The 19234-nt window shown below is 50.4% G+C and overlaps 3 protein-coding genes across 3 annotated transcripts; 2 read left to right on the top strand and 1 right to left on the bottom strand.

Annotated features, from left to right (window-relative positions):
• The first annotated feature begins 276 nt into the window (after nucleotides 1–276).
• LOC124998897 (C-1-tetrahydrofolate synthase, cytoplasmic-like) lies at nucleotides 277–3591 on the top strand. Its single transcript, XM_047573537.1, has 11 exons — nucleotides 277–439; nucleotides 752–854; nucleotides 979–1063; nucleotides 1683–1742; nucleotides 1891–1944; nucleotides 2039–2175; nucleotides 2247–2347; nucleotides 2689–2825; nucleotides 2997–3108; nucleotides 3197–3324; nucleotides 3401–3591. The coding sequence occupies exons 1-11, from the start codon at nucleotides 427–429 to the stop codon at nucleotides 3440–3442; spliced, it is 972 nt and encodes a 323-aa protein (XP_047429493.1). The 5' UTR covers nucleotides 277–426; the 3' UTR covers nucleotides 3443–3591.
• A 1923-nt stretch (nucleotides 3592–5514) lies between these two features.
• On the bottom strand, nucleotides 5515–9687 carry zbtb25 (zinc finger and BTB domain containing 25). Its single transcript, XM_047573523.1, is given in 4 exon segments — nucleotides 5515–7674; nucleotides 7772–7951; nucleotides 9513–9544; nucleotides 9546–9687. Coding segments are annotated over 4 exon segments (1488 nt in total). The 5' UTR covers nucleotides 9663–9687; the 3' UTR covers nucleotides 5515–6515.
• Nucleotides 9688–9711: 24 nt separating this feature from the next.
• On the top strand, nucleotides 9712–16278 carry zbtb1 (zinc finger and BTB domain containing 1). Its single transcript, XM_047573510.1, has 3 exons — nucleotides 9712–9847; nucleotides 10501–10676; nucleotides 12490–16278. Exon 3 carries the CDS (start codon nucleotides 12494–12496, stop codon nucleotides 14537–14539), a length of 2046 nt encoding a protein of 681 aa, XP_047429466.1. The 5' UTR covers nucleotides 9712–9847; nucleotides 10501–10676; nucleotides 12490–12493; the 3' UTR covers nucleotides 14540–16278.
• Nucleotides 16279–19234: the final 2956 nt, after the last annotated feature.

The raw sequence follows: 19234 nt of genomic DNA, 5'->3' as shown, positions 1-19234 counted from the left end.
ACACTGATAACATGTAACACACACACACACACACACACACACACATACATACACACACACACGTATGGAAGCCTGAGGTGGTCAAACTCTGACAGGAGAGTCCACCCAGTTCTGTTATTGTTGTTATTGTTATTATAACTCCTCCTGTTATTATTATAATAATAATGTTGTTGTTGTTGTTGTTGTTGTTGTTACCAGTCAGATGACCAACATTTATTCATGTTTCCTGACTCTCACAAACCAAAGTTCTACATTGAAGGTTTGAGTTTTTGTCCCTGCTGAGCCTCCGTCCGGTCAGAGGAGTGAACATCTGCTGCAGCTGGTTTCCTCCTCTCTCCTCTCAGGGGGTTGGAGGAGCTGTCAGAGAGAGGAGGTGGAGGAGGTGGTGGAGGTCTGAAGCTGTAGTTCATTCTCTGGACCGTCAACATGTTTGGACCAGGTGAGTAACTCCTCTCTCTGTTGATTCAAGGAAACTTTATGGAGGCGTCGTCAGGACCGGAGGCTTTTTAGGAAACTAAAAACTAAACTTTGATCTGAGAGGTTGTTATTGGAGCTTTAACCAGGTCTGAGCTACAGGGGGAGACAAACTCTCTGACACCGAGTCAACCTCTAATGAAACTAACAGCAGACACATAATAACAAACCACATGACACAAAATAACTGATCTCCTCTGTCCAGATGTTTCTTATCAGGCAGGTAATTAGTGATGTTTCCTGACGTTCTGATTGGCTGACGCTCTCTCTCTCTCAGTCATGTCTTCCTCGGTCGCCCTCTCTCTCCGTTGTGCAGCTTCTGGTTGTCAAGGAATCAGACGCTCCATAGCAACCGTCATCTCCGGCAACAAGACTTCCAAGTGAGTCCACATCCCAGTTCATCCCAGTTCATCCCAGTTTATTCCACTTCATCCCAGTTTATACCAGATCAGACCGAATACTGATTAAACGTGTTTCTGGATTAAGTGTTTGACCTGTGTCCAGGTTGGTGAGGAACAGACTGAAGGAGGAGGTGGACAAGATGACGAGTCAGTTCTCTGGGTTCAGGCCTGGTCTGGTGGTTCTACAGGTGAGTCTGGTTCTACAGGTGAGTTTGGTTCTACAGGTGAGTCTGGTTCTACAGGTGAGTTTGGTTCTACAGGTGAGTCTGGTTCTCTAACTGTGCCTGTAGTGCACTGGAGTGAATCTAGAGTCTGGATGTTAAACCGGACCCAGGCGAGTCAGAGGAGCAGCTGGTTGAGTCACATGTGGACAGGTGAACCAGTCTGAACCGGTCTGAATCAGATCTTAGACCTGAACCAGGTTTATCATTAACCTGCTGAACCGTTCTCATCAAGGTTTCCTGAGAGCCGGAGCAGGTTAACGCTAGTTTCCACTGTTTCTCTCGGTTATTATCACAGAATCAGGAGAGTTCATTAAATCTAGACGTTCTCTAATCTCCTCGTTCTTCTTTGCTCTGAAGCTAATGTCAAAGTCTGGAGTTGTCGTTATTTACAGGTTATTGTTGTGTTACTGGTCCTTGAGATCAAACTGGTCTGAATGTGGCCCCTGGACTAGAATGAGATGGACCCCCCAGGGTTGAAACCACAGAACCACACTGTGGATCCTTAACGAGCTGCCTCGTTAGAGCCGTGCTGTGTGGGAGGGGCCGTTATGTTTGAATGAGTCTGACTGGAGGTTTGTTCCAGGTGGGCGACAGAGACGACTCCAACCTTTACATCAGCTCCAAACTGAGGGCAGCAGCCGAGGTGAGGCGTCCTCAGCACCGTCCACAACAAATGTGTATTAGTCCGCCACTGGAAATAGTCCCAGACCGACAGAACCTCATCGTCCTGTCGGTCCTCGTCGTCTCATTTCAGCTTCGTAAACCTTCAGGTTCCATTTTCTCGTCTGCAGATTGGAATCGATGCGAAACACGTGAGGCTTCCGAACACAGCGACGGAAGACGAGGTCGGACACACGCATCACCTTCCTCCTCATCATCATCTTCATCAGCATGACAACAAAGCCTGACTTCCTGTTTCCTGTTTCCTGTTTCCTGCAGGTGTTGCGGAGCATCATGTCCATCAACGAGAACCCGTCGGTCCACGGTCTTATCGTCCAGCTTCCTCTGGACTCCGTCAACCACATTGACTCTGAGCTCATCACCAACTCCGTGTCTCCAGAGAAAGACGTGGACGGGTGCGTTTCTTTTCCGTCTTCTTTCAGTCTTTTCTCCCTCTGGTTTAATCTGTGTTTGTGTTTGTGTTCAGTCTGAGCTGCATCAACGCCGGGAAGTTGTCACGAGGAGATCTGAGCAACTGCTTCATCCCCTGCACCCCCAACGGCTGCATGGAGCTCATCAGACAGACAGGTCTGCACTGTAAAAACTAAACACTGGATCTGCACTGTAAAAACTAAACACTGGATCTGCACTGTAAAAAATAAACACTGGATCTGCACTGTAAAAAACAAACTCTGGATCTACACTGTAAAAAATAAACACTGGATCTGCACTGTAAAAACTAAACAATGGATCTGCACTGTAAAAAATAAACAATGGATGTGCACTGTAAAAAATAAACACTGGATCTGCACTGGTCCTGGTCCTGGTCCAGGTTCAGGTTCAGGTTCAGGTTCAGGTCAACTTTAATCCTCTCTGGTGTCTCTGTTTCTATGGAAACCTCAGATAGAAGCTTCGTTTGTCTTGTGCAGGTGTGTCTGTGGCAGGAAAACACGCCGTCGTCATCGGTCGCAGTAAAATTGTCGGCGCTCCGATGCACGACCTGCTGCTGTGGAACCACGCCACCGTGACCACCTGCCACTCAAAGACGCCCGACCTGCCTGGACAGGTGAGGGCCTGCACCACAGCTACAGTCTGCAAAGTCTGAGGGTCCTTGAACACACCGTGATAACCTCTTAGGCCACATGGGCTAGTGTTAGTTGGGGGGTTGTAGAGTTAGTGTGGCGGGTCGGGGTCATAATGTTAATGGAAGGTCCTCACAGAGATGATGTGTGTGCAGGTGGGGAGGGCTGACATCCTGGTGGTGGGGGCGGGCCGAGCTGAGATGGTGAGAGGTGATTGGCTAAAGGACGGCGCTGTGGTGATCGACTGTGGAATCAACCACGTCCCAGGTATGACCCCTCCCCCCCCCCCCAGTACTTCAGCTTCAAACCTACCCCCCCCCCACCCCATCTGACCCTTGACCTCTGACCACCACAGACGAGACGAAGGCCGGAGGTAAACGGGTGGTGGGAGACGTCCACTACGCCTCAGCCAATCAGAGGGCAGGATTCATCACGCCCGTCCCAGGAGGGGTGGGGCCTATGACGGTGGCCATGCTCATGGAGGTAATGGGTCTAACGGCAGCTGCGTCCTGATTGGTCGACAGCCGTCCAGTCACATGCTGTTGTTGTTGTGTTTCAGAACACGGTGCAGAGCGCACAACGTTTCCTCCTCAGGAGGTGAAACAGGAAGAGGAGGAGGAGGAGGATTCAACGCTTTCAGTTCCTCTGTTAAATAATTTGTGAACTTAATCATGTTAATGAAACTTTAATCAAAAACTTTAAACAGGAAGTTATGAAATAACTGTTGAAATAAACATTAAGAAGAAATTAGTTTTGAGTCTTTGAATGCATATTTAGACCCATGGTAGCATGCTAGGCTAAGGGTCTGCGGGGTTAAAGGCTAACCATCCTAGCATGCTAGGCTAAGAGTCTGCAGGGTTAAAGGCTAACCATTCTAGCATGCTAGGCTAAGAGTCTGCAGGTACAATGTGCCACCTGAGCAACAAGTCTAGTCTCTACTAAATATTCCACAATCAACTGTCAGTGGGTTTAGAACGAAGTGGAAGCTACGAAGCCAAACCAAGACATTCTGGATAATTCTACTTATTCTACCTGTTCCACCGTGACTGAGAACCAGAGCACAAAGCCGGGTCCATAAAGACCTGGATGAGGAACTGGACTGGCCTCACAGAGTCCTGACCCCCATAGAACCCCTCTGGGATGAACTGGATGTGGACTGTGAGCCAGACCTTCTCCTCCTACATCACTGATGAGCTTCTAAACCTGAGGAAAACCTTCAGGAGGAGCTGGAGCTGTGGAGACGTCACATTAAACCCTGGAGACTAAGAACAGATGAAGACAGGAGAGAGAAGAAGTATTCAAAGCTTTTACTATGGAACTCTAACCCCAACCCTCTAACTCTAGTCAGGGAGGTGACCAAGAACCCGATGGTCACTCTGCTGGAGCTCCCACATTCCTCTGTGGAGAGAAGGAATCCACCACCAGACCTGTGTAGCAGTGAGTGGCCAGAAGAAAGACCTAGTAAAGGTCCTGAAGGACCACGAGAAACAAAGTTCTCTGGTCTGATGAGACAAAGACTGAACTGTTTGACATGAAAACCAGGCGCCAGCAGGCCAATAGACTTAGACTTAGAGTTTAATGATCCTGAAGGATAATTCCTTGGTCACTCTCGCTTAGCTGCACATATGAAACTCTTAGTGTGAATAACATGTTTGTGTTCCAGAGTTTGGTCTAAATGACGTCCTGAAACTGGATCAGAAAGAGCTCCGCTGTCCTTCTATAGTCAGTAGCATCCCTACAGTGGAGCATGGTGGTGATAGCATCATGCTGTGAGATAGGGACCACAGCCGAGTCAGGACAGAGGGATGGATGAAGGATGAAAACCTGGTCCAGAGCGATCTGGACCAGGTTTTCATGAAGACATCAAGACATGAAAGGACAGAGTGGCTCCGGACTAGAATCAGACTCAACCTCTGTGGAGAGATCTGAACATGGCTTCCATCCAGACTGGAGGAGCTGCAGAGGACCAGGTCCCAGGTGGACCCGGCTGGAGGCTTCGTATTCAGAAAGACCTGAGGCTGTAACTTCTGACAAACGTGCATCAACAAAGCTCTGAGCAAAGGCTGTGAAATCACAGGGTCCTGGGATTTCACGTTGTTTGTTACGTGTAGAATGAATGAATGAATGAATGAATGAATGAACGAGTGAATGAATTAATGAGTGAATGAACGAATGAGTGAATGAATGAGTACAGTCGATCGTCTCGACAGTTTCTTTCATACAGGAAGAGCTGTTAGTGGAGCTGTTGTGTCTCTTTGTTCAGTTCAATGTCCAGATCTGATCTCAGTTCGTCATCTGGGGCGGGGGAAAATACTTTAACAGCTGTTTTGTTGTTAGATCTGCATCCTGATGGTATTTATTTAGAGACCTGCACTAAACTCAGGCCATAACTCAGCCCTGGAGGCTTCCATCCGTACGCTCCTCACACGTCAACATGTTCACGTCAATAATTAACCTCATTCTTCCTCCACCGTCCATAAAGAGAAAACTCCAACAGTATAATGACAGTCAAGTCCTGTTATCACTCATCCTGCTGCAGCCGCTCTTCTTTCTGGTCCGTCGTCTCAAAATGGAGAATCTGAAAAAAACAAAAACACTGAACACTTTCACTTTCACTGCTGCATCTACAGGACGTCACGTGGCCACTCCCTCCAGACTAATAAGGCGAAGAAGAAGAGTTTGATATTTATTCTGTTCATGAACAAAAACGAAGCCATGGATGTAAAAATATATATATATTTAAAGTTAAAAGCCTCAAAACATCAGGGAATACCAAAATAAAAGCCTCAGGCATAAAGCTAATCAAGCTAATAACTGATACTAGACATTAGACTCAACACAGAAAAAAAAAAAAAAAAAAAAAAGACTCAACACAGACTCCTCCCTCTTCAGCCAGAGCCGCGATCTGATTGGTGGAAAAAGACGTTTATTTACAAAACAATGAAAAAACACGAAAAAACACTCAACGTCCCGTCAGGATTTTTTTTTTTTTACAGTGAAACGGAAAGAAGACGACGACCAGGTGATCAATTAATCAATTAATCACCTGGTCAATCTATACATTAATTAATCAATGACATCATTGCCAATTAACCAGTCAATGAATTAACAATCAAATAATTTAAAAATAATCGATTCATTGATCATCCTAAAATCAACACTGGGAACCAACAGCATCATCTGACTTTTAAAGGACTCCTTCAAAATAAAATAAGAAGCAGGCTTTTATTTTTTTTTTCACATTTTACAGGAAGTGAAGTGGATGTTTATTATTATTATCACCCCGCCCTGATCAGCTGATCCATCAATAAACTGAAAACCGACGAAGAAGAAGAAGATGAAGTTAAATCAGGGAGGAGGTTGGGGCGGTTACCACGGTTACCACAGTTACCACGGCGACCTGCGTGTTCATCTCAAGACGTTTCCAACAGTTTACCAGTGTTCCAGGGAATGAACCCGTTCCTGAACCAGAACCAGGACCAGGACCAGGACCAGGACCAGGAGTCCGGGTCAACGGTCTGATCTGGACCTGATCAGCTGGTCTGAGCCGGTCCGATGGGCGATGACTTCACTAATCAAACCACCACACATGGAGTCAGTTTAAAGAGGAACTGAAAATGAAGCTGAAACCAGTAAACGCTGCGACCGCGGCGCCGCCCTCTGGTCACATGACGTCACTCCACCGCCACGCCGTCCACGCTCTCCTCCTGGGAGACCTCTGAGTCCAGCGAGTAGCAGGAGCTGCCGTTGTCCTGAGCGTCCCTGTTGGCGTCCTCAGAGAGGGCGGCGGCCGAGGCTCCGCCCCCAGCTCCGCCCCCCGGCTCCGCGGTGGCCTCGCAGAAGTGGGCGGAGGCCTGGAAGAGCTGGCTGCAGAGGCGGTTGTAGCGGTGGTAGCGGGACGGCTTGCCGGTGTGGGTGTACATGTGCTCCTGGAGCTGGCTCTTGTGGGAGAAGCGGAGGCTGCAGACGGCGCAGGCGATTTTACGTTTACGCGAGTGGAGCACGGCGGCGGTGGGACTGGTCCCGCCTCCTCCTCCTCCTCCCCCCCGGCTCCTCCTCAGCTCGGCCGCCAGCTGGTTGGCTAACGCCTGGCTCTGCCTCAGCGCCTCCTCCAGGCAGCCTGCGTCCAGCTGGTCCTGGGCGCCCGGGGGCCCCTCCTCCACGCCGGCGTCCAGCTCGCCGCCCTGCGACAGGCCTTCCATGAGGCGGGCGGGGTCGAGGGCGTGGCTGAACAGGTGCTCCCTCAGGCCCTCTGGGGAGGAGCACCGTTCTCCACAGCGGGGACACAGCAGCACCAGGGGCCGGTCTTTGAACAGGAGACCCTGACTGGGGCTGCCCCCCTGGGATGGAGACCCCGCCCCCTCGCCGTCCTCCTCCTCCTCCACCCGCTCCTGCTTGATGCGAGTCGAGATGTTCGAGTCGTCTCCCGACGCCACCGAGCAGACGTTGCGTAGCCCTGAGGTCTGGTGGTCCGAGGGGACCCCCTCCAGCCCCACGGCGAGGGACCGCCCCCCCCGGGTCGAGGACCGCCCGTCCTCCAGGGCCCCGCGGGACGCCGCGCCGGCCTTGGGCAGTCCGGGCGCCTCCTTGCTGGCCAGCTGGGAGGAGATCTGGATGCCGTAGAGGTTGGACATGCGGACGACGTCGGCGTTGTGGTCGGCGGCCCCCTCCCCGGGCTTCCTGCACAGCTGGTAGGCGTGAAGGAACTTGATGCCGTCCTGGAGCCGGCTCTGGTCCACCGGCTGCTTGGGACACATCCCCGTGTACATGATGTGGAGCAGGTAGCTGAAGACGTCGGGCTGGATGTCCGTGGGCTGGATCTTTATGCACTCGCTGAGGACAGAGACACCAACACAAGGACACGTCGGGTCAACATGAGGTCTACTGAGGTCTGCTGCCCCCCCCCAACACACCCCCACGCCCCCCAGACCTGGACTGGTGGATGAAGATCATCTTGAAGTAGTTGGAGAAGGCGGCCAGCACGGCTCGGTGGGCTTTGAAGTAGACATTCCCGATGGCGACGGTGCAGTCGCACAGGAAACCGAACTCTCTCTGGACGTTCAGCTGCTGCAGCAGGAAGAGGCTGTGGGACGACACCTCCATGACCCGGCTGGAAGACACAACAACAACAACAATACTTTTTATTTATAAAGCAGTTTTCATTAAATTATACATCAAAGTGATACAAAGTACAGTAAAAACCCAGAGTACACAATAAAAACACTAAGACGATATTCAGCAGCGCCACCATGTGGTCAGTAGAGTCTCTGATGGATCTCTACCCAACACTGGACCAGAACCAGGGACACATGGTTGGAGACTTGGAGACATGATCCAGATTTAGGAACCAGATGTTGTCATCAGAAATAAAGAACTCAAATCTGGTTCAGTCTGTAAGAACCCAAACACTAGGTGGCGCTGTGTCTTTTTACCAGTCGGGTTCATTTTAGTTTCTACTTCCTGCTTCACTTTCGTCAACAGAGACTGAACAGGAGTCGTCCAAATGTCTGAGTCTCCAAACTTCCTCAGTTACCGTGACCCCGTCTCTACTGACCCACAACTATCAGCTAGAACATGGAGGAGACACACGGTTACCAAGACAACCAATCACAGCTCTGGTTCCATTTAACACTAACGAGGACCAATCACAGCTCTGGTTCCATTAAACACTAACGAGGACCAATCACAGCTCTGGTTACATTTAAACACTAACGAGGACCAATCACAGCTCTGGTTACATTAAACAATAACGAGGACCAATCACAGCTCTGGTTACATTAAACACTAACGAGGACCAATCACAGCTCTGGTTCCATTTAAACACTAACGAGGACCAATCACAGCTCTGGTTCCATTTAAACACTAACGAGGACCAATCACAGCTCTGGTTCCATTTAAACACTAACGAGGACCAATCACAGCTCTGGTTCCATTTAAACACTAACGAGGACCAATCACAGCTCTGGTTCCATTAAACACTAACGAGGACCAATCACAGCTCTGGTTCCATTTAAACACTAACGAGGACCAATCACAGCTCTGGTTCCATTAAACACTAACGAGGACCAATCACAGCTCTGGTTCCATTTAAACACTAACGAGGACCAATCACAGCTCTGGTTCCATTAAACACTAACGAGGACCAATCACAGCTATGGTTACATTTAAACACTAACGAGGACCAATCACAGCTTGTTCCAAAATGTGGATCATCTCCCCAAGTCAACAACCAGCTGTTCTTTATTCATTCATTCATTCATTCTCTAAAACAACTTCCTCCAGTAATAAATTATTCCAGCTGGTTCCAGACCTGGATCATGTCCCCAAGTCAACAACCAGCGTTAGCATGTTAGTAGCGTTAGCACGTAAACATCTGCACGCGTGACCTCTGACCTCAGTGAAGGTCGTGAGGCTGCACCTGTGACACACACTCGTGCGCGCTCTGGGGGGTGGGGCGGGGGCATTCCCGGACACCCGCGCTTCCCAGCAACACCACGGCTCCGCGCGTGCACGACGCATCGCGCCCGCGGATTCTGCAGCCTCCTCCGTCCATCGTCAACACGCACACGCCCTCATCACCCACACGCACCCACACAGGCGCGCGTGCACGCCTTGCACACGCGTGTCTGTCTGAGCGTGGCGTGCACGCGCGCCGTTAATCAGCGTCTTACCGCAGAAACGAGCGGATTGTCTCGAGGATCCGGAGCCGAGGCTGCAGACACGATCTCGCGAAATCCCGCCTCACGTCTCGCGAGATGGAGGGTCAAAGGGGATTGGTCACGTGATCTGACGGCGTTACTTAGCAACGACGAATCACTCATCAACGAGGGGCTCTGATCATCATCATCAGCAACAGGATCGAAATAAGTAGCAAGACGAGAAGCAAGAATAAAATAGACGAGAATCAGGACCAGGACCAGAGCCAGGTCTAGGACCGGGATCTGGACTAGAACCAGGATCAGGTCCAGGACCAGACGCTGGAGAATGCATCGCGTCCCAGAAAGTGGTAAAACTCCTCCTCTTCATCAAACCTGTGCTCCCAGAGAAGGGTTCAGAGTGAGACCTCCTCGCGGTTTCTACTCTCTGACAAAACTCTCACTTCCGGTTCATATTTCTGAAAATAATAGTCAAATAACTCACGTTTCTTTCGGTCGTAATTTAGTTTAATGTCAGAGTAAATGATTTTATCTGAATCCTCTCGAGGACGTTTAATTTAATTAGGAGTTTAATTAATTGAAAAGTTAGTTACTGATAAAAGGAGGATAAAAGCAGCAGAAGGTTGTGTAGTTACTGCCTCTGCCTGAAAGAGGGACACTGAGACCAGGACTAGACAGAAAGACATTTCATTCATTTAAAGGACAGTTTATTAAATGTAAATATTTTTCGAATTAACGTGTTCTTCTTCGCACGAAAGCAAATGGAAAAAGTCATTAGTTAATAATAATATTATAATCATTATTATATCAATATAAGTGAATGTGGCATTGACATTGTGGTATATAAGAGGTTGTTTGAAGTGTCCAGTGGTGATGATGGATCAGTCTTTAGAGAGGGAGTGAGGAGTTGAGCTGGATTGATATGATACAAAACAAAGCAACGTGGGATTTTATTTTGAAGGCTGTGTTTAGCAGGAAGTCTGCTATTTCTTCTTCCGGGCAGCGTGCGTCTTGACGCAGCGTTGCTCTGTGCGGAAGTACTTTCATCCAGCGGGAGGAGAAGAAGAAGAGGCCGCTCCTTCGTCTCAACTCTCGGCCTGAACGCAGCTCCGTCCCCGGAGGAACCGACTCCTCCTCCGCCGCCAGCAGCAGCTCCTCCGCCGGCCTCCGGGATCCAGGGTGAGTGGGGTCCGGCCTTCAGAGCCGCATGGCCGGGGACGAGCCGGGGACGAGCCTGGGCAGCTCCCCGCGGCCTGGCTGAGCCTGGCTGGGGCTGGCTGGGGATGCGGGGTGCGGGGCGGTGCGGTGCGGGGGCGGCGGGGCTGTTTGCGGGAGCGACGTCTCCGCTGCGTCATTTAACGGCATCTGACGTCTGATGTGAGGTTTCAGAATAAAAGCCTGGGCTCATATATCGTTGTTTTGTGTTTTGGAGGAGCCTCTGGTTCTCTCAGATGTCTCAGCCAGAGTTTAGTTTTCTATAAATAATAACATTAAATCTAACTTTAGTGTTTTTTTAAAGTCCTCCACCTCCGCCTGCTCAGACACCGTCATTTATTCTGGAGGGACTTCGGGTGCGGTCGATGCTAACAGCCGCTAGCTAACAGCCTAGCTCTGATCTCCATTTTAGCTGGTCCCGGACGGGGGCCGGGGCCGAACACGGCCTCCCCTCCCCGCCTCCTCCCCGTCTCCTCCCCGCTGCTCTGCTGGTGACTTCCAGTGACCCGAGTCAGACCGACTCTTAATTTACAGCTTTTTATAATGGAGTCTGGTGGAGCCGGGGCCAGGGCCGGGTCCGCGTCCTGAGGGGCCTCGGGTCAGACTCTCTCGGGGCCCCCGGGACCAATCAAACACGAACATCTACACTAATTATGAAAATAAAATATTTTAAATTAATTCAGTTTAATTAACGGGGCTCAAACCCAGTTTAATTCAGCAGCCATATTCAGTCCAGTTTAATCTTTAAAAAAGGGGATCAGACCAGTAAACTACAAAATAATAATCAATAAGTAACGACAAATACAGACTTTTCCATTTGCTTTACTGCACAGAAGAACCAGGAAATTAGGATTAGGATGTTTATATTTAATAAATTATCCTTTGAAGAATTTATGTGACTGCTGTCTAGTCCTGGGTCTGGTCCTGGGTCTAGTCCTGGTCCTGGGTCTAGTCCTGGGTCTGGTCCTGGGTCTGGGTCTAGTCCTGGGTCTAGTCCTAGTCCTGGGTCTAGTCCTGGGTCTAGTCCTGGGTCTGGTCCTGGGTCTGGTCTGGTCTGGGTCTAGTCCTGGGTCTAGTCCTGGGTCTGGGTCTAGTCCTGGGTCTGGTCCTGGGTCTGGGTCTAGTCCTGGGTCTAGTCCTGGGTCTGGTCCTGGGTCTAGTCCTGGTCCTGGGTCTAGTCCTGGGTCTGGTCCTGGGTCTGGGTCTAGTCCTGGGTCTAGTCCTGGTCCTGGGTCTGGTCCTGGGTCTGGTCCTGGGTCTAGTCCTGGGTCTAGTCCTGGGTCTGTTCTGTCCACTTCTCTGAATAAACCAGTGGGTAAATGAGAGACAGAAGTTATTTTCATAGATAAATTTCAGTCTTTGAAGTTTTCACACTTTATAAACTCTGAGCTTCAGTCACTAAACGTGAAGAAGCCGAACCAACTGAAATCGACTGGTTAGTGGAACCGACTGATGCTGGTTCTGTCTCTTCCAGACTCTTTATTATCGCTCGTTGGTTAAAGGTCGTCGTGTTTCTCTGGTTAATCTTCAGCGCTCTGGTGAAAGACTAGAAGATACTGGTGGCTTATTTTAAGGCGCCCTCCCACCGTGAAGAGTCTGGTAAAGAGCGGGAGGGAACTCCCCTGCTCTCTGTTCTCAGGTCTTCATTGTGTTGAGCGGTTCAGGTCTGACGCTGATGAGTCATTTCAGGACTCAGAACTGGTCCTGAGCCGCTCAACCAACCAGCCAGACGTTATGAAACGGTCGACCACAGAGCTGCTTTATTTCCTCTCTGCAGGGCGATGGCGAGGCCGAGCCACAGCGATCACGTCCTCCAGCAGCTCAACAACCAGCGGGAGTGGGGCTTCCTGTGCGACTGCCTCATCGCCATCGGTGACATCTACTTCAGGGCTCACAAGGCCGTCCTGGCGGCCTGCAGCTCCTACTTCAGGATGATGTTCATCCGGGACCAGCAGGGGGCGGGACGCCTGGACCTCAGCAACATGCAGATCAGCGCCGAGTGCTTCGACCTCATCCTGCAGCTCATGTACCTCGGGCGCATCGTGGTGGGGAGCTACGAGTTCGAGGAGCTCAAGGCGTCCATGGCCTACCTGCAGATGTACTACATCCCCGACTCGCTGGAGGACCTCAGGGACATCCGGAGCTCCAACCTCACCCCGTCCTCCTGCGCCTCCTCGTCCTCCTCTTCCTCCTCCTCCGCTGGACCCGCCGGAGGGAAAATGATGTTTGGGGTCCGCATGTACGAGCAGCAGAGGCCCGCCGCCCCCGAAGGAGAGCGCCCGCCCAAACCCGCCAACAGCAGCGCTGGCCGTCCGGCGGGTCCAGCCTCCGTCAGCCGGCCTGTGGCGGCGGAGGAGGTGGTGGCGGCGCCTCTGATGGTGGCGCCGGCAGCTTCGGACGGAGCGGTCGAGCAGCCGTGTGACCTGAGGAAGAGGACGAGCGGCCGGAGCTCGGCGCTCAAAGACCGGCCGCGGTTCGGACGCACCTACACCTGCGACGACTGTGGCTTTGTCTTCAGCTGCGAGAAGCTTTTAATCGAACACATCCTGACCTGCACCAACCGGAAGGCCTACCATCCGCCCCGGGGCAACGCCGAGGGCGACAACGACTCCAGTAAAGCTGAGAGCTCCACCTCCGAGAGCGTAGACGAACACAGGGTCGTCTGTAAAGGCGAGGACGACTGGCCTGAGGCCAAGGACGCCGCAGACCTGTCCATCAGGTCGGCGGTAGCGGGGCCGGACGGAGAACCCGGGTCAACCAAGACCATCAAGACTGAACCGGAGGAGGGCGTGTTCCCGGAGTTTGAGGTGGTCCGGGTGGGAGAGCACGGGTCCAGAGACTGTAGCACACACTTCAGTGAAGCCTCACACAAAGACTCGGTGAGGGAGAAGACGGCATCCACCCGCGAACCAGAACCCAGCGTCTCCGGCCTGGAGAACAGCAGCGAAGGCCACATGTCGAGCAGCGACGATTCAGGGATCCCCGCCAAGCTCCGCAAGGTCAAAGACGAGAAGCCGGACGCCGACTGCGTCCCCTGTGAACTGTGTGGAGCTCTGTTAACGGACGAGGACAAGTCCGCCCACTACCTGGCCAACCACATGGGCCACATCTGCGCCTGCGGCCGGTGCGGCCAGGTGCTGATCAAAGGCCGGCAGCTGCAGGAGCACGCAGAGCGCTGCGGCGAATCCCACGGCGCCGAGTCGGACTCCCACGGCGAGGACGAGGCCTCGCTGCTGGAGGAGGCGCAGGGCATGGAGGAGGGCCTGCTGGAGGCCGGAGACCTGGCCTGCCCCCACTGTGGCCTGCTGTTCCAGAACGAGAGCCTGGCTCTGGAGCACGCCCTGTCCTGCCACGACCAGGAGCTGTTCCGCCCGGCCATCCTGGAGGAGGGCGCCGAACCGGATCACCGCCGCAAACACTTCTGCAGCATCTGCGGTAAAGGCTTCTACCAGCGCTGCCACCTGAGGGAGCACTACACCGTCCACACCAAGGAGAAGCAGTTCACCTGCCAGACCTGCGGGAAGCAGTTCCTGCGCGAGCGGCAGCTCCGGCTTCACACCGACATGCACAAAGGCATGGCGCGCTACGTCTGCCCGGTCTGCGACCAGGGAACCTTCCTCAAGCACGACCACGTCCGACACATGATCTCACACCTGTCGGCCGGAGAAACCATCTGCCAGGTGTGCTTCCAGATCTTCCCCGGTGGAGAGCAGCTGGAGAAACACATGGACGTCCACCTGTACATCTGTGGCGTCTGTGGAGAAAAGTTCCGGCTCCGTAAAGACATGAGGAGCCACTATAACTCCAAGCACACCAAGAGACTATAGGGACGAGCCCAGCGCCTGGTTTCTACTCGTTTGTTACTAAAAGCCATAAATGTGAGAACAAATTATGCACTTGAACACCAAAAAGACGACTTTTTAATCCGCACTTTTAAAGTATATGCATCACCTAAACAGGCGTTCACACTGCGAGCACCAGGCTTTTATTTCCCTCTCTGCACATCAGGCCACAACCAGTCTCCTTCACACGGTTGCTAAGGCGACATGTTGGCTAACGTCTCATTTAACCAGTTGATCTGATTCTAAAACGTCGGTGAAAATAGAACCGTTCTCAGACGGATCTGGACCAGGGGACGTCTGTCCTCCTCGTCCTCAGTCTCGTTGCTCTCAGTGTGAACTTGTGGTGAGACTGGAAGTGAACTCCAGAAGAAACACCAGGATGTAAGTAGGACGCTTTAACCCAGTCCAGACTCCAGACCTGGGTCTAGGGGCCCGTATCGGTGACGACGCCTGGTTGAGTTTCTGTTTGGAGTTGACGTCCTGTTTCAGAAAGCTTCAACTTGTCCCAGCTTTGACGTCGACGTATATCCCAGAATACTAAAGTCTCTGATGACTAAACCCTCTCATGTTGTACTTTCTCCAGTTTTCTTCTTCTTCTTTGGTTGATTCACATTCAGTCCAACACCCTGTGATCGGTGCCTTTACTGTTAGAGGTCCTCCTCCCGGTCTGATGGAGTGATGCATGATGGGGGATGGACCGGGGCCGGAGACAACAAAACACTAGAACCCCCCCACCCTCCACCCTCCACCACCACCACCAGCACCACCTCCACCTCCCGCTGGGCGACCTTTGACTCACTAATGCCTTATGGGTCATTTAAAGTTCTGTTCCTGACATTAAACACAAAACCAAACCCTGTGTGGTCAGGACCAGGTCTACGCAGGTCCAGCTCCTCAACAACAATAATAATAATAATAATAATAATAATAATAATAATAATATCCAGACCAATATTCAACCACATAAACACCTGGACCCGTCCGCCTACGTATGAGGCATCATGTCATTGATCCATAGAACGAGTCACATCCACAGACTGAATCCTAGAATCTGATCTATGAGACTGAAGAGAAATAAATAGCAGATCTACTTTAAAACCATTGTTGCTCTTCATCCATGTGGTATTAACCAGGTAAAATGATTCCTGCTCCATCCAGTCTGTAGCGTTGAACCCATTCAGAACCTTAGAACGTTCTTTAGGAACCTTTTATCTTGACCTCCATCTAGTAGCAGCTCAGATCTGTAGGAATACGGGTCCAGGTGTTCCAGAACCGGGCTTTGGGTCCAGAACAATCTTTAAACGTTCTTAACATTGTTCAGAGAAAGTGATTAAAGAACGTGTGGTTTAATGATCCACTTCATGAGCTGAACTCTAGACCTGATCCACCAGGAAACCAGGAACCAGCGTTGGTTCAAACTAAACCTGCGCCCCCCCCCCCACTAGTCCAGAACCGACAGAGATCAAGGTCCTAGACTCATGTTTGAAACCAAAAGCTGCTCCCAACCAAAGTACCCAGTCACCAGTAGGGGGCGGAGCTTTAGAAGACTGAATGATGGAACCTGAAGCAGACAGTTCCTGGTTCCTGGGGGGGCGCCGCTGTCCACACTGGTGGGTGGTTTTGTGGATTTAAAGGTGTGGTTCCTGATGGATCAGCTGTTTGTTGTGTTCTCTGAGGTTCTTCTACCAAACTCTTAATAAACCAAGTCAACTTCTGTTTGTGAACAAGTGTCTCAGACGTTTTATTGGCTCAAGCTTTGGTCCAGTTCCTGGGTCACAGACCAGACCAGACCAGACCAGGAGACCAGGGTCCCCTCAGCATCAGCAGGAACCACAGAAGATTTAACAAAGACACACACAGTTTTACTAGAGTCTCATTAACATTGAATCAGAACCAGCTCAGATTAGTTTCTGGTCTTGGTCCTGACTAATAATGTTCAGTGTAGTTCCTGATGTGTCCACATGGGGGCGCAGCCAGACACACTTTAGAGACCAGACCAGGACCAAGTAGATCTAATGACCTCCTGTTCCTCTGAACACAGTCTGCAGGGAAGGTGGTGTGTTTGTATTTTCCAGGCTGTTCATGTTCATCATGTTTCAGGTTAAATGTCAGATAATAAGATGAGAATAAAAGAGTCAAAGTGACGAGTTTAGAGAGTTGAGAGTCAGAGACTCCATCACACGGTGGCTGGCGGACCACTCCTGGGTCGTCTGAGGCTTCCAGACTCTTTAGGGGCGGGTGTGGACCCTGTTCAGACCTGATGATGAGTCTCATTGATGGGGACGGTTCTGGACTCGCGGACTCTGGCTCCTTTTAGCTGAAGTCTCGTTGAGTCGAGGACGTAAACAGGACTCACGGCTCATTAGGACCAAAGCGTTTCCTGTCAGGAAGGACGAGGGCGTAGATAAGAGGAGCTGGACCCCAGGACCTGGACCAGGACCAGGACCAGAGACAGGGACAGGGACAGAGACAGAGACAGATGTCCTCCAGAGGACAGTTACTGATAAAAACAAAGCTTTTCATCTCATTTATTATTTATTCAAAGAAGCATTTAATAAAAAACATGAACTCATGATCAGCTGATGGCTTCACTCCTCCAGCCCAGACCCGGACTCTGTCTCTGGCCACAAGGCAGCCCAATGGGTGGTCCTGGTAGTCCCGGTGGTCCCGGTAGTCCCGGTAGTCCCGGTAGTCCCACTGGTCCCACTGGTCCTGGTTCTGAGAGTTGTCTCAGTCAAAGTGTCCGGAGGGTCCTGATCAGAGTTTTCTTCATCACCTTTAGTCTCATTCACTTCAGTCCCGAAGGTCCCGGTCCTGGTCCCAGTCCTGGTCCCAGTCCTGGTCCCAGTCCTGGTCCCAGTCGGCCCAGGTCCGGTGGGACCCCAGATGAGGCTGTAGTAGACGGCCAGGACCACGGCGGCCAGGGACACAGACAGCACGTAGACCAGCACCGGGACCAGTCTGACCCACCTCCTGCTGGCTTTGCCCCCACCCACAGGCCCGGGGCCCAGGATCCAGGTCCGGGGGTCTCTCATGGTCCGGGGGTCTCTCATGGTCGGCGGGTCTCTCATGGTCGGCGGGTCTCTCGTGGTCCAGGCTGGTTCACCCTGTGGAGCGAGGGCTCGAGTCCTGATGTTTAAACTCAGACTGAAGTCAAACTGAGCCAGAAACAGACCTTCAAAATAAAAGCTGTGAGACAAACTACAACTATTAGAAATAAGAAAATAAAATACGTCCAAATAAATGATGATGACATTTACATCATCACATGTTGACCACGGTTTGTTTTATTTTATTTTATTTTATCTGGAACATGAGTCACTAAAGTCTGCGGATCAAATAAATCTATATTAAATAAAATAAATCAATAACATATAAATCTGTATTAAATAAAATAAATCAATAACATATAAATCTGTATTAAATAAAATAAATCAATAACATATAAATCTGTATTAAATAAAATAAATCAATAACATATAAATCTATATTAAATAAAATAAGTCAATAACATATAAATCTATATAAATAATAGTCAATAACATATAAATCTATATTAAAAAAATAAATCAATAACATATAAATCTATATTAAATAAAATAAATCAATAACATATAAATCTATATTAAATAAAATAAGTCAATAACATATAAATCTATATTAAATAAAATAAATCAATAACATATAAATCTATATAAAATAAAATAAATCAATAACATATAAATCTATATTAAATCAAATAAATCAATAACATATAAATCTATGTTCACTAAACTGTTCCTGTTAAATCACAATCATGTCTGATTTCATTAAGTTTAATTAAATAAATAAAAGCTCCTGTATCTGATTTTATAACATAACTTATAAAGTGTGAGGAGGTTATAGGTTCAATAAAGTAAATATTTCTTTGAATAAATCAGAAACTACACAAATGATATTATAACCTTTTCAACCGGAGGAGGAGGTGGAGGAAGGAGAAGGAGGAGGAGGAGGAGAAGGAGGAGGAGGTGGAGGAGGTGGAGGAGGAGGAGAGTAGAGAGGAGGTGGAGAGAGAGGTGGAAGGAGGGAGGGGAGGAGGTGGAGGAGGTGGAGAGTAGGAGGAGGGGGAGGGTGGAAGGAGGAGGTGGAGGGGAGGAGGAGGTGAGGAGGGTGGAGGATGGAGGAGTGGAGGAGGAGGTGTGAGGAGGAGGAGGAGTGGAGGGAGGTTGGAGAGGTGGAGGAGGAGGAGGTGGAGGAGGAGTGAGGAGGAGTGAGGAGGAGTGAGAGGAGGTGGAGGAGTGAGAGGAGGGAGGAGGAGTGAGGAGGAGAGAGAGGAGGTGGAGGAGGTGGAGGGAGGGTGGATAGTAGTAGGAGTGAGAGGGAGGAGGAGGAGAGGAGGTGGAGGAGGAGGTGGAGGAGGAGGAGGAGGAGGAGGAGGAGGAGGAGGAGGAGGAGGAGGAGGAGGTGGAGGAGGAGGTGGAGGAGGTGGAGGAGGAGGTGTTGTGTTATATGCGTAGTGACCGTTGGACTGTTGGTCCAGGACCAGACAGAGACACATCAGACCAGTTTTAGAGTCTCTGGACTTGCTCTCTGTCTGATTCTGGATCCATTTTAAGAAACTCTTACAGGGTTTTAAAGCTTTTTAACACATGACCCTCTAGAACCTTTTAATTTCTGCAAAAGTTTTCACCTGAACATACG

The sequence above is a fragment of the Mugil cephalus genome, chromosome 21 (assembly GCF_022458985.1).
Source record: "Mugil cephalus isolate CIBA_MC_2020 chromosome 21, CIBA_Mcephalus_1.1, whole genome shotgun sequence".
Classification (NCBI taxonomy): Eukaryota; Metazoa; Chordata; class Actinopteri; order Mugiliformes; family Mugilidae; genus Mugil; species Mugil cephalus.
The sequence above is the reverse complement of the archived record's forward strand: the minus strand, read 5'-3'. Positions and strand labels throughout refer to the sequence as shown.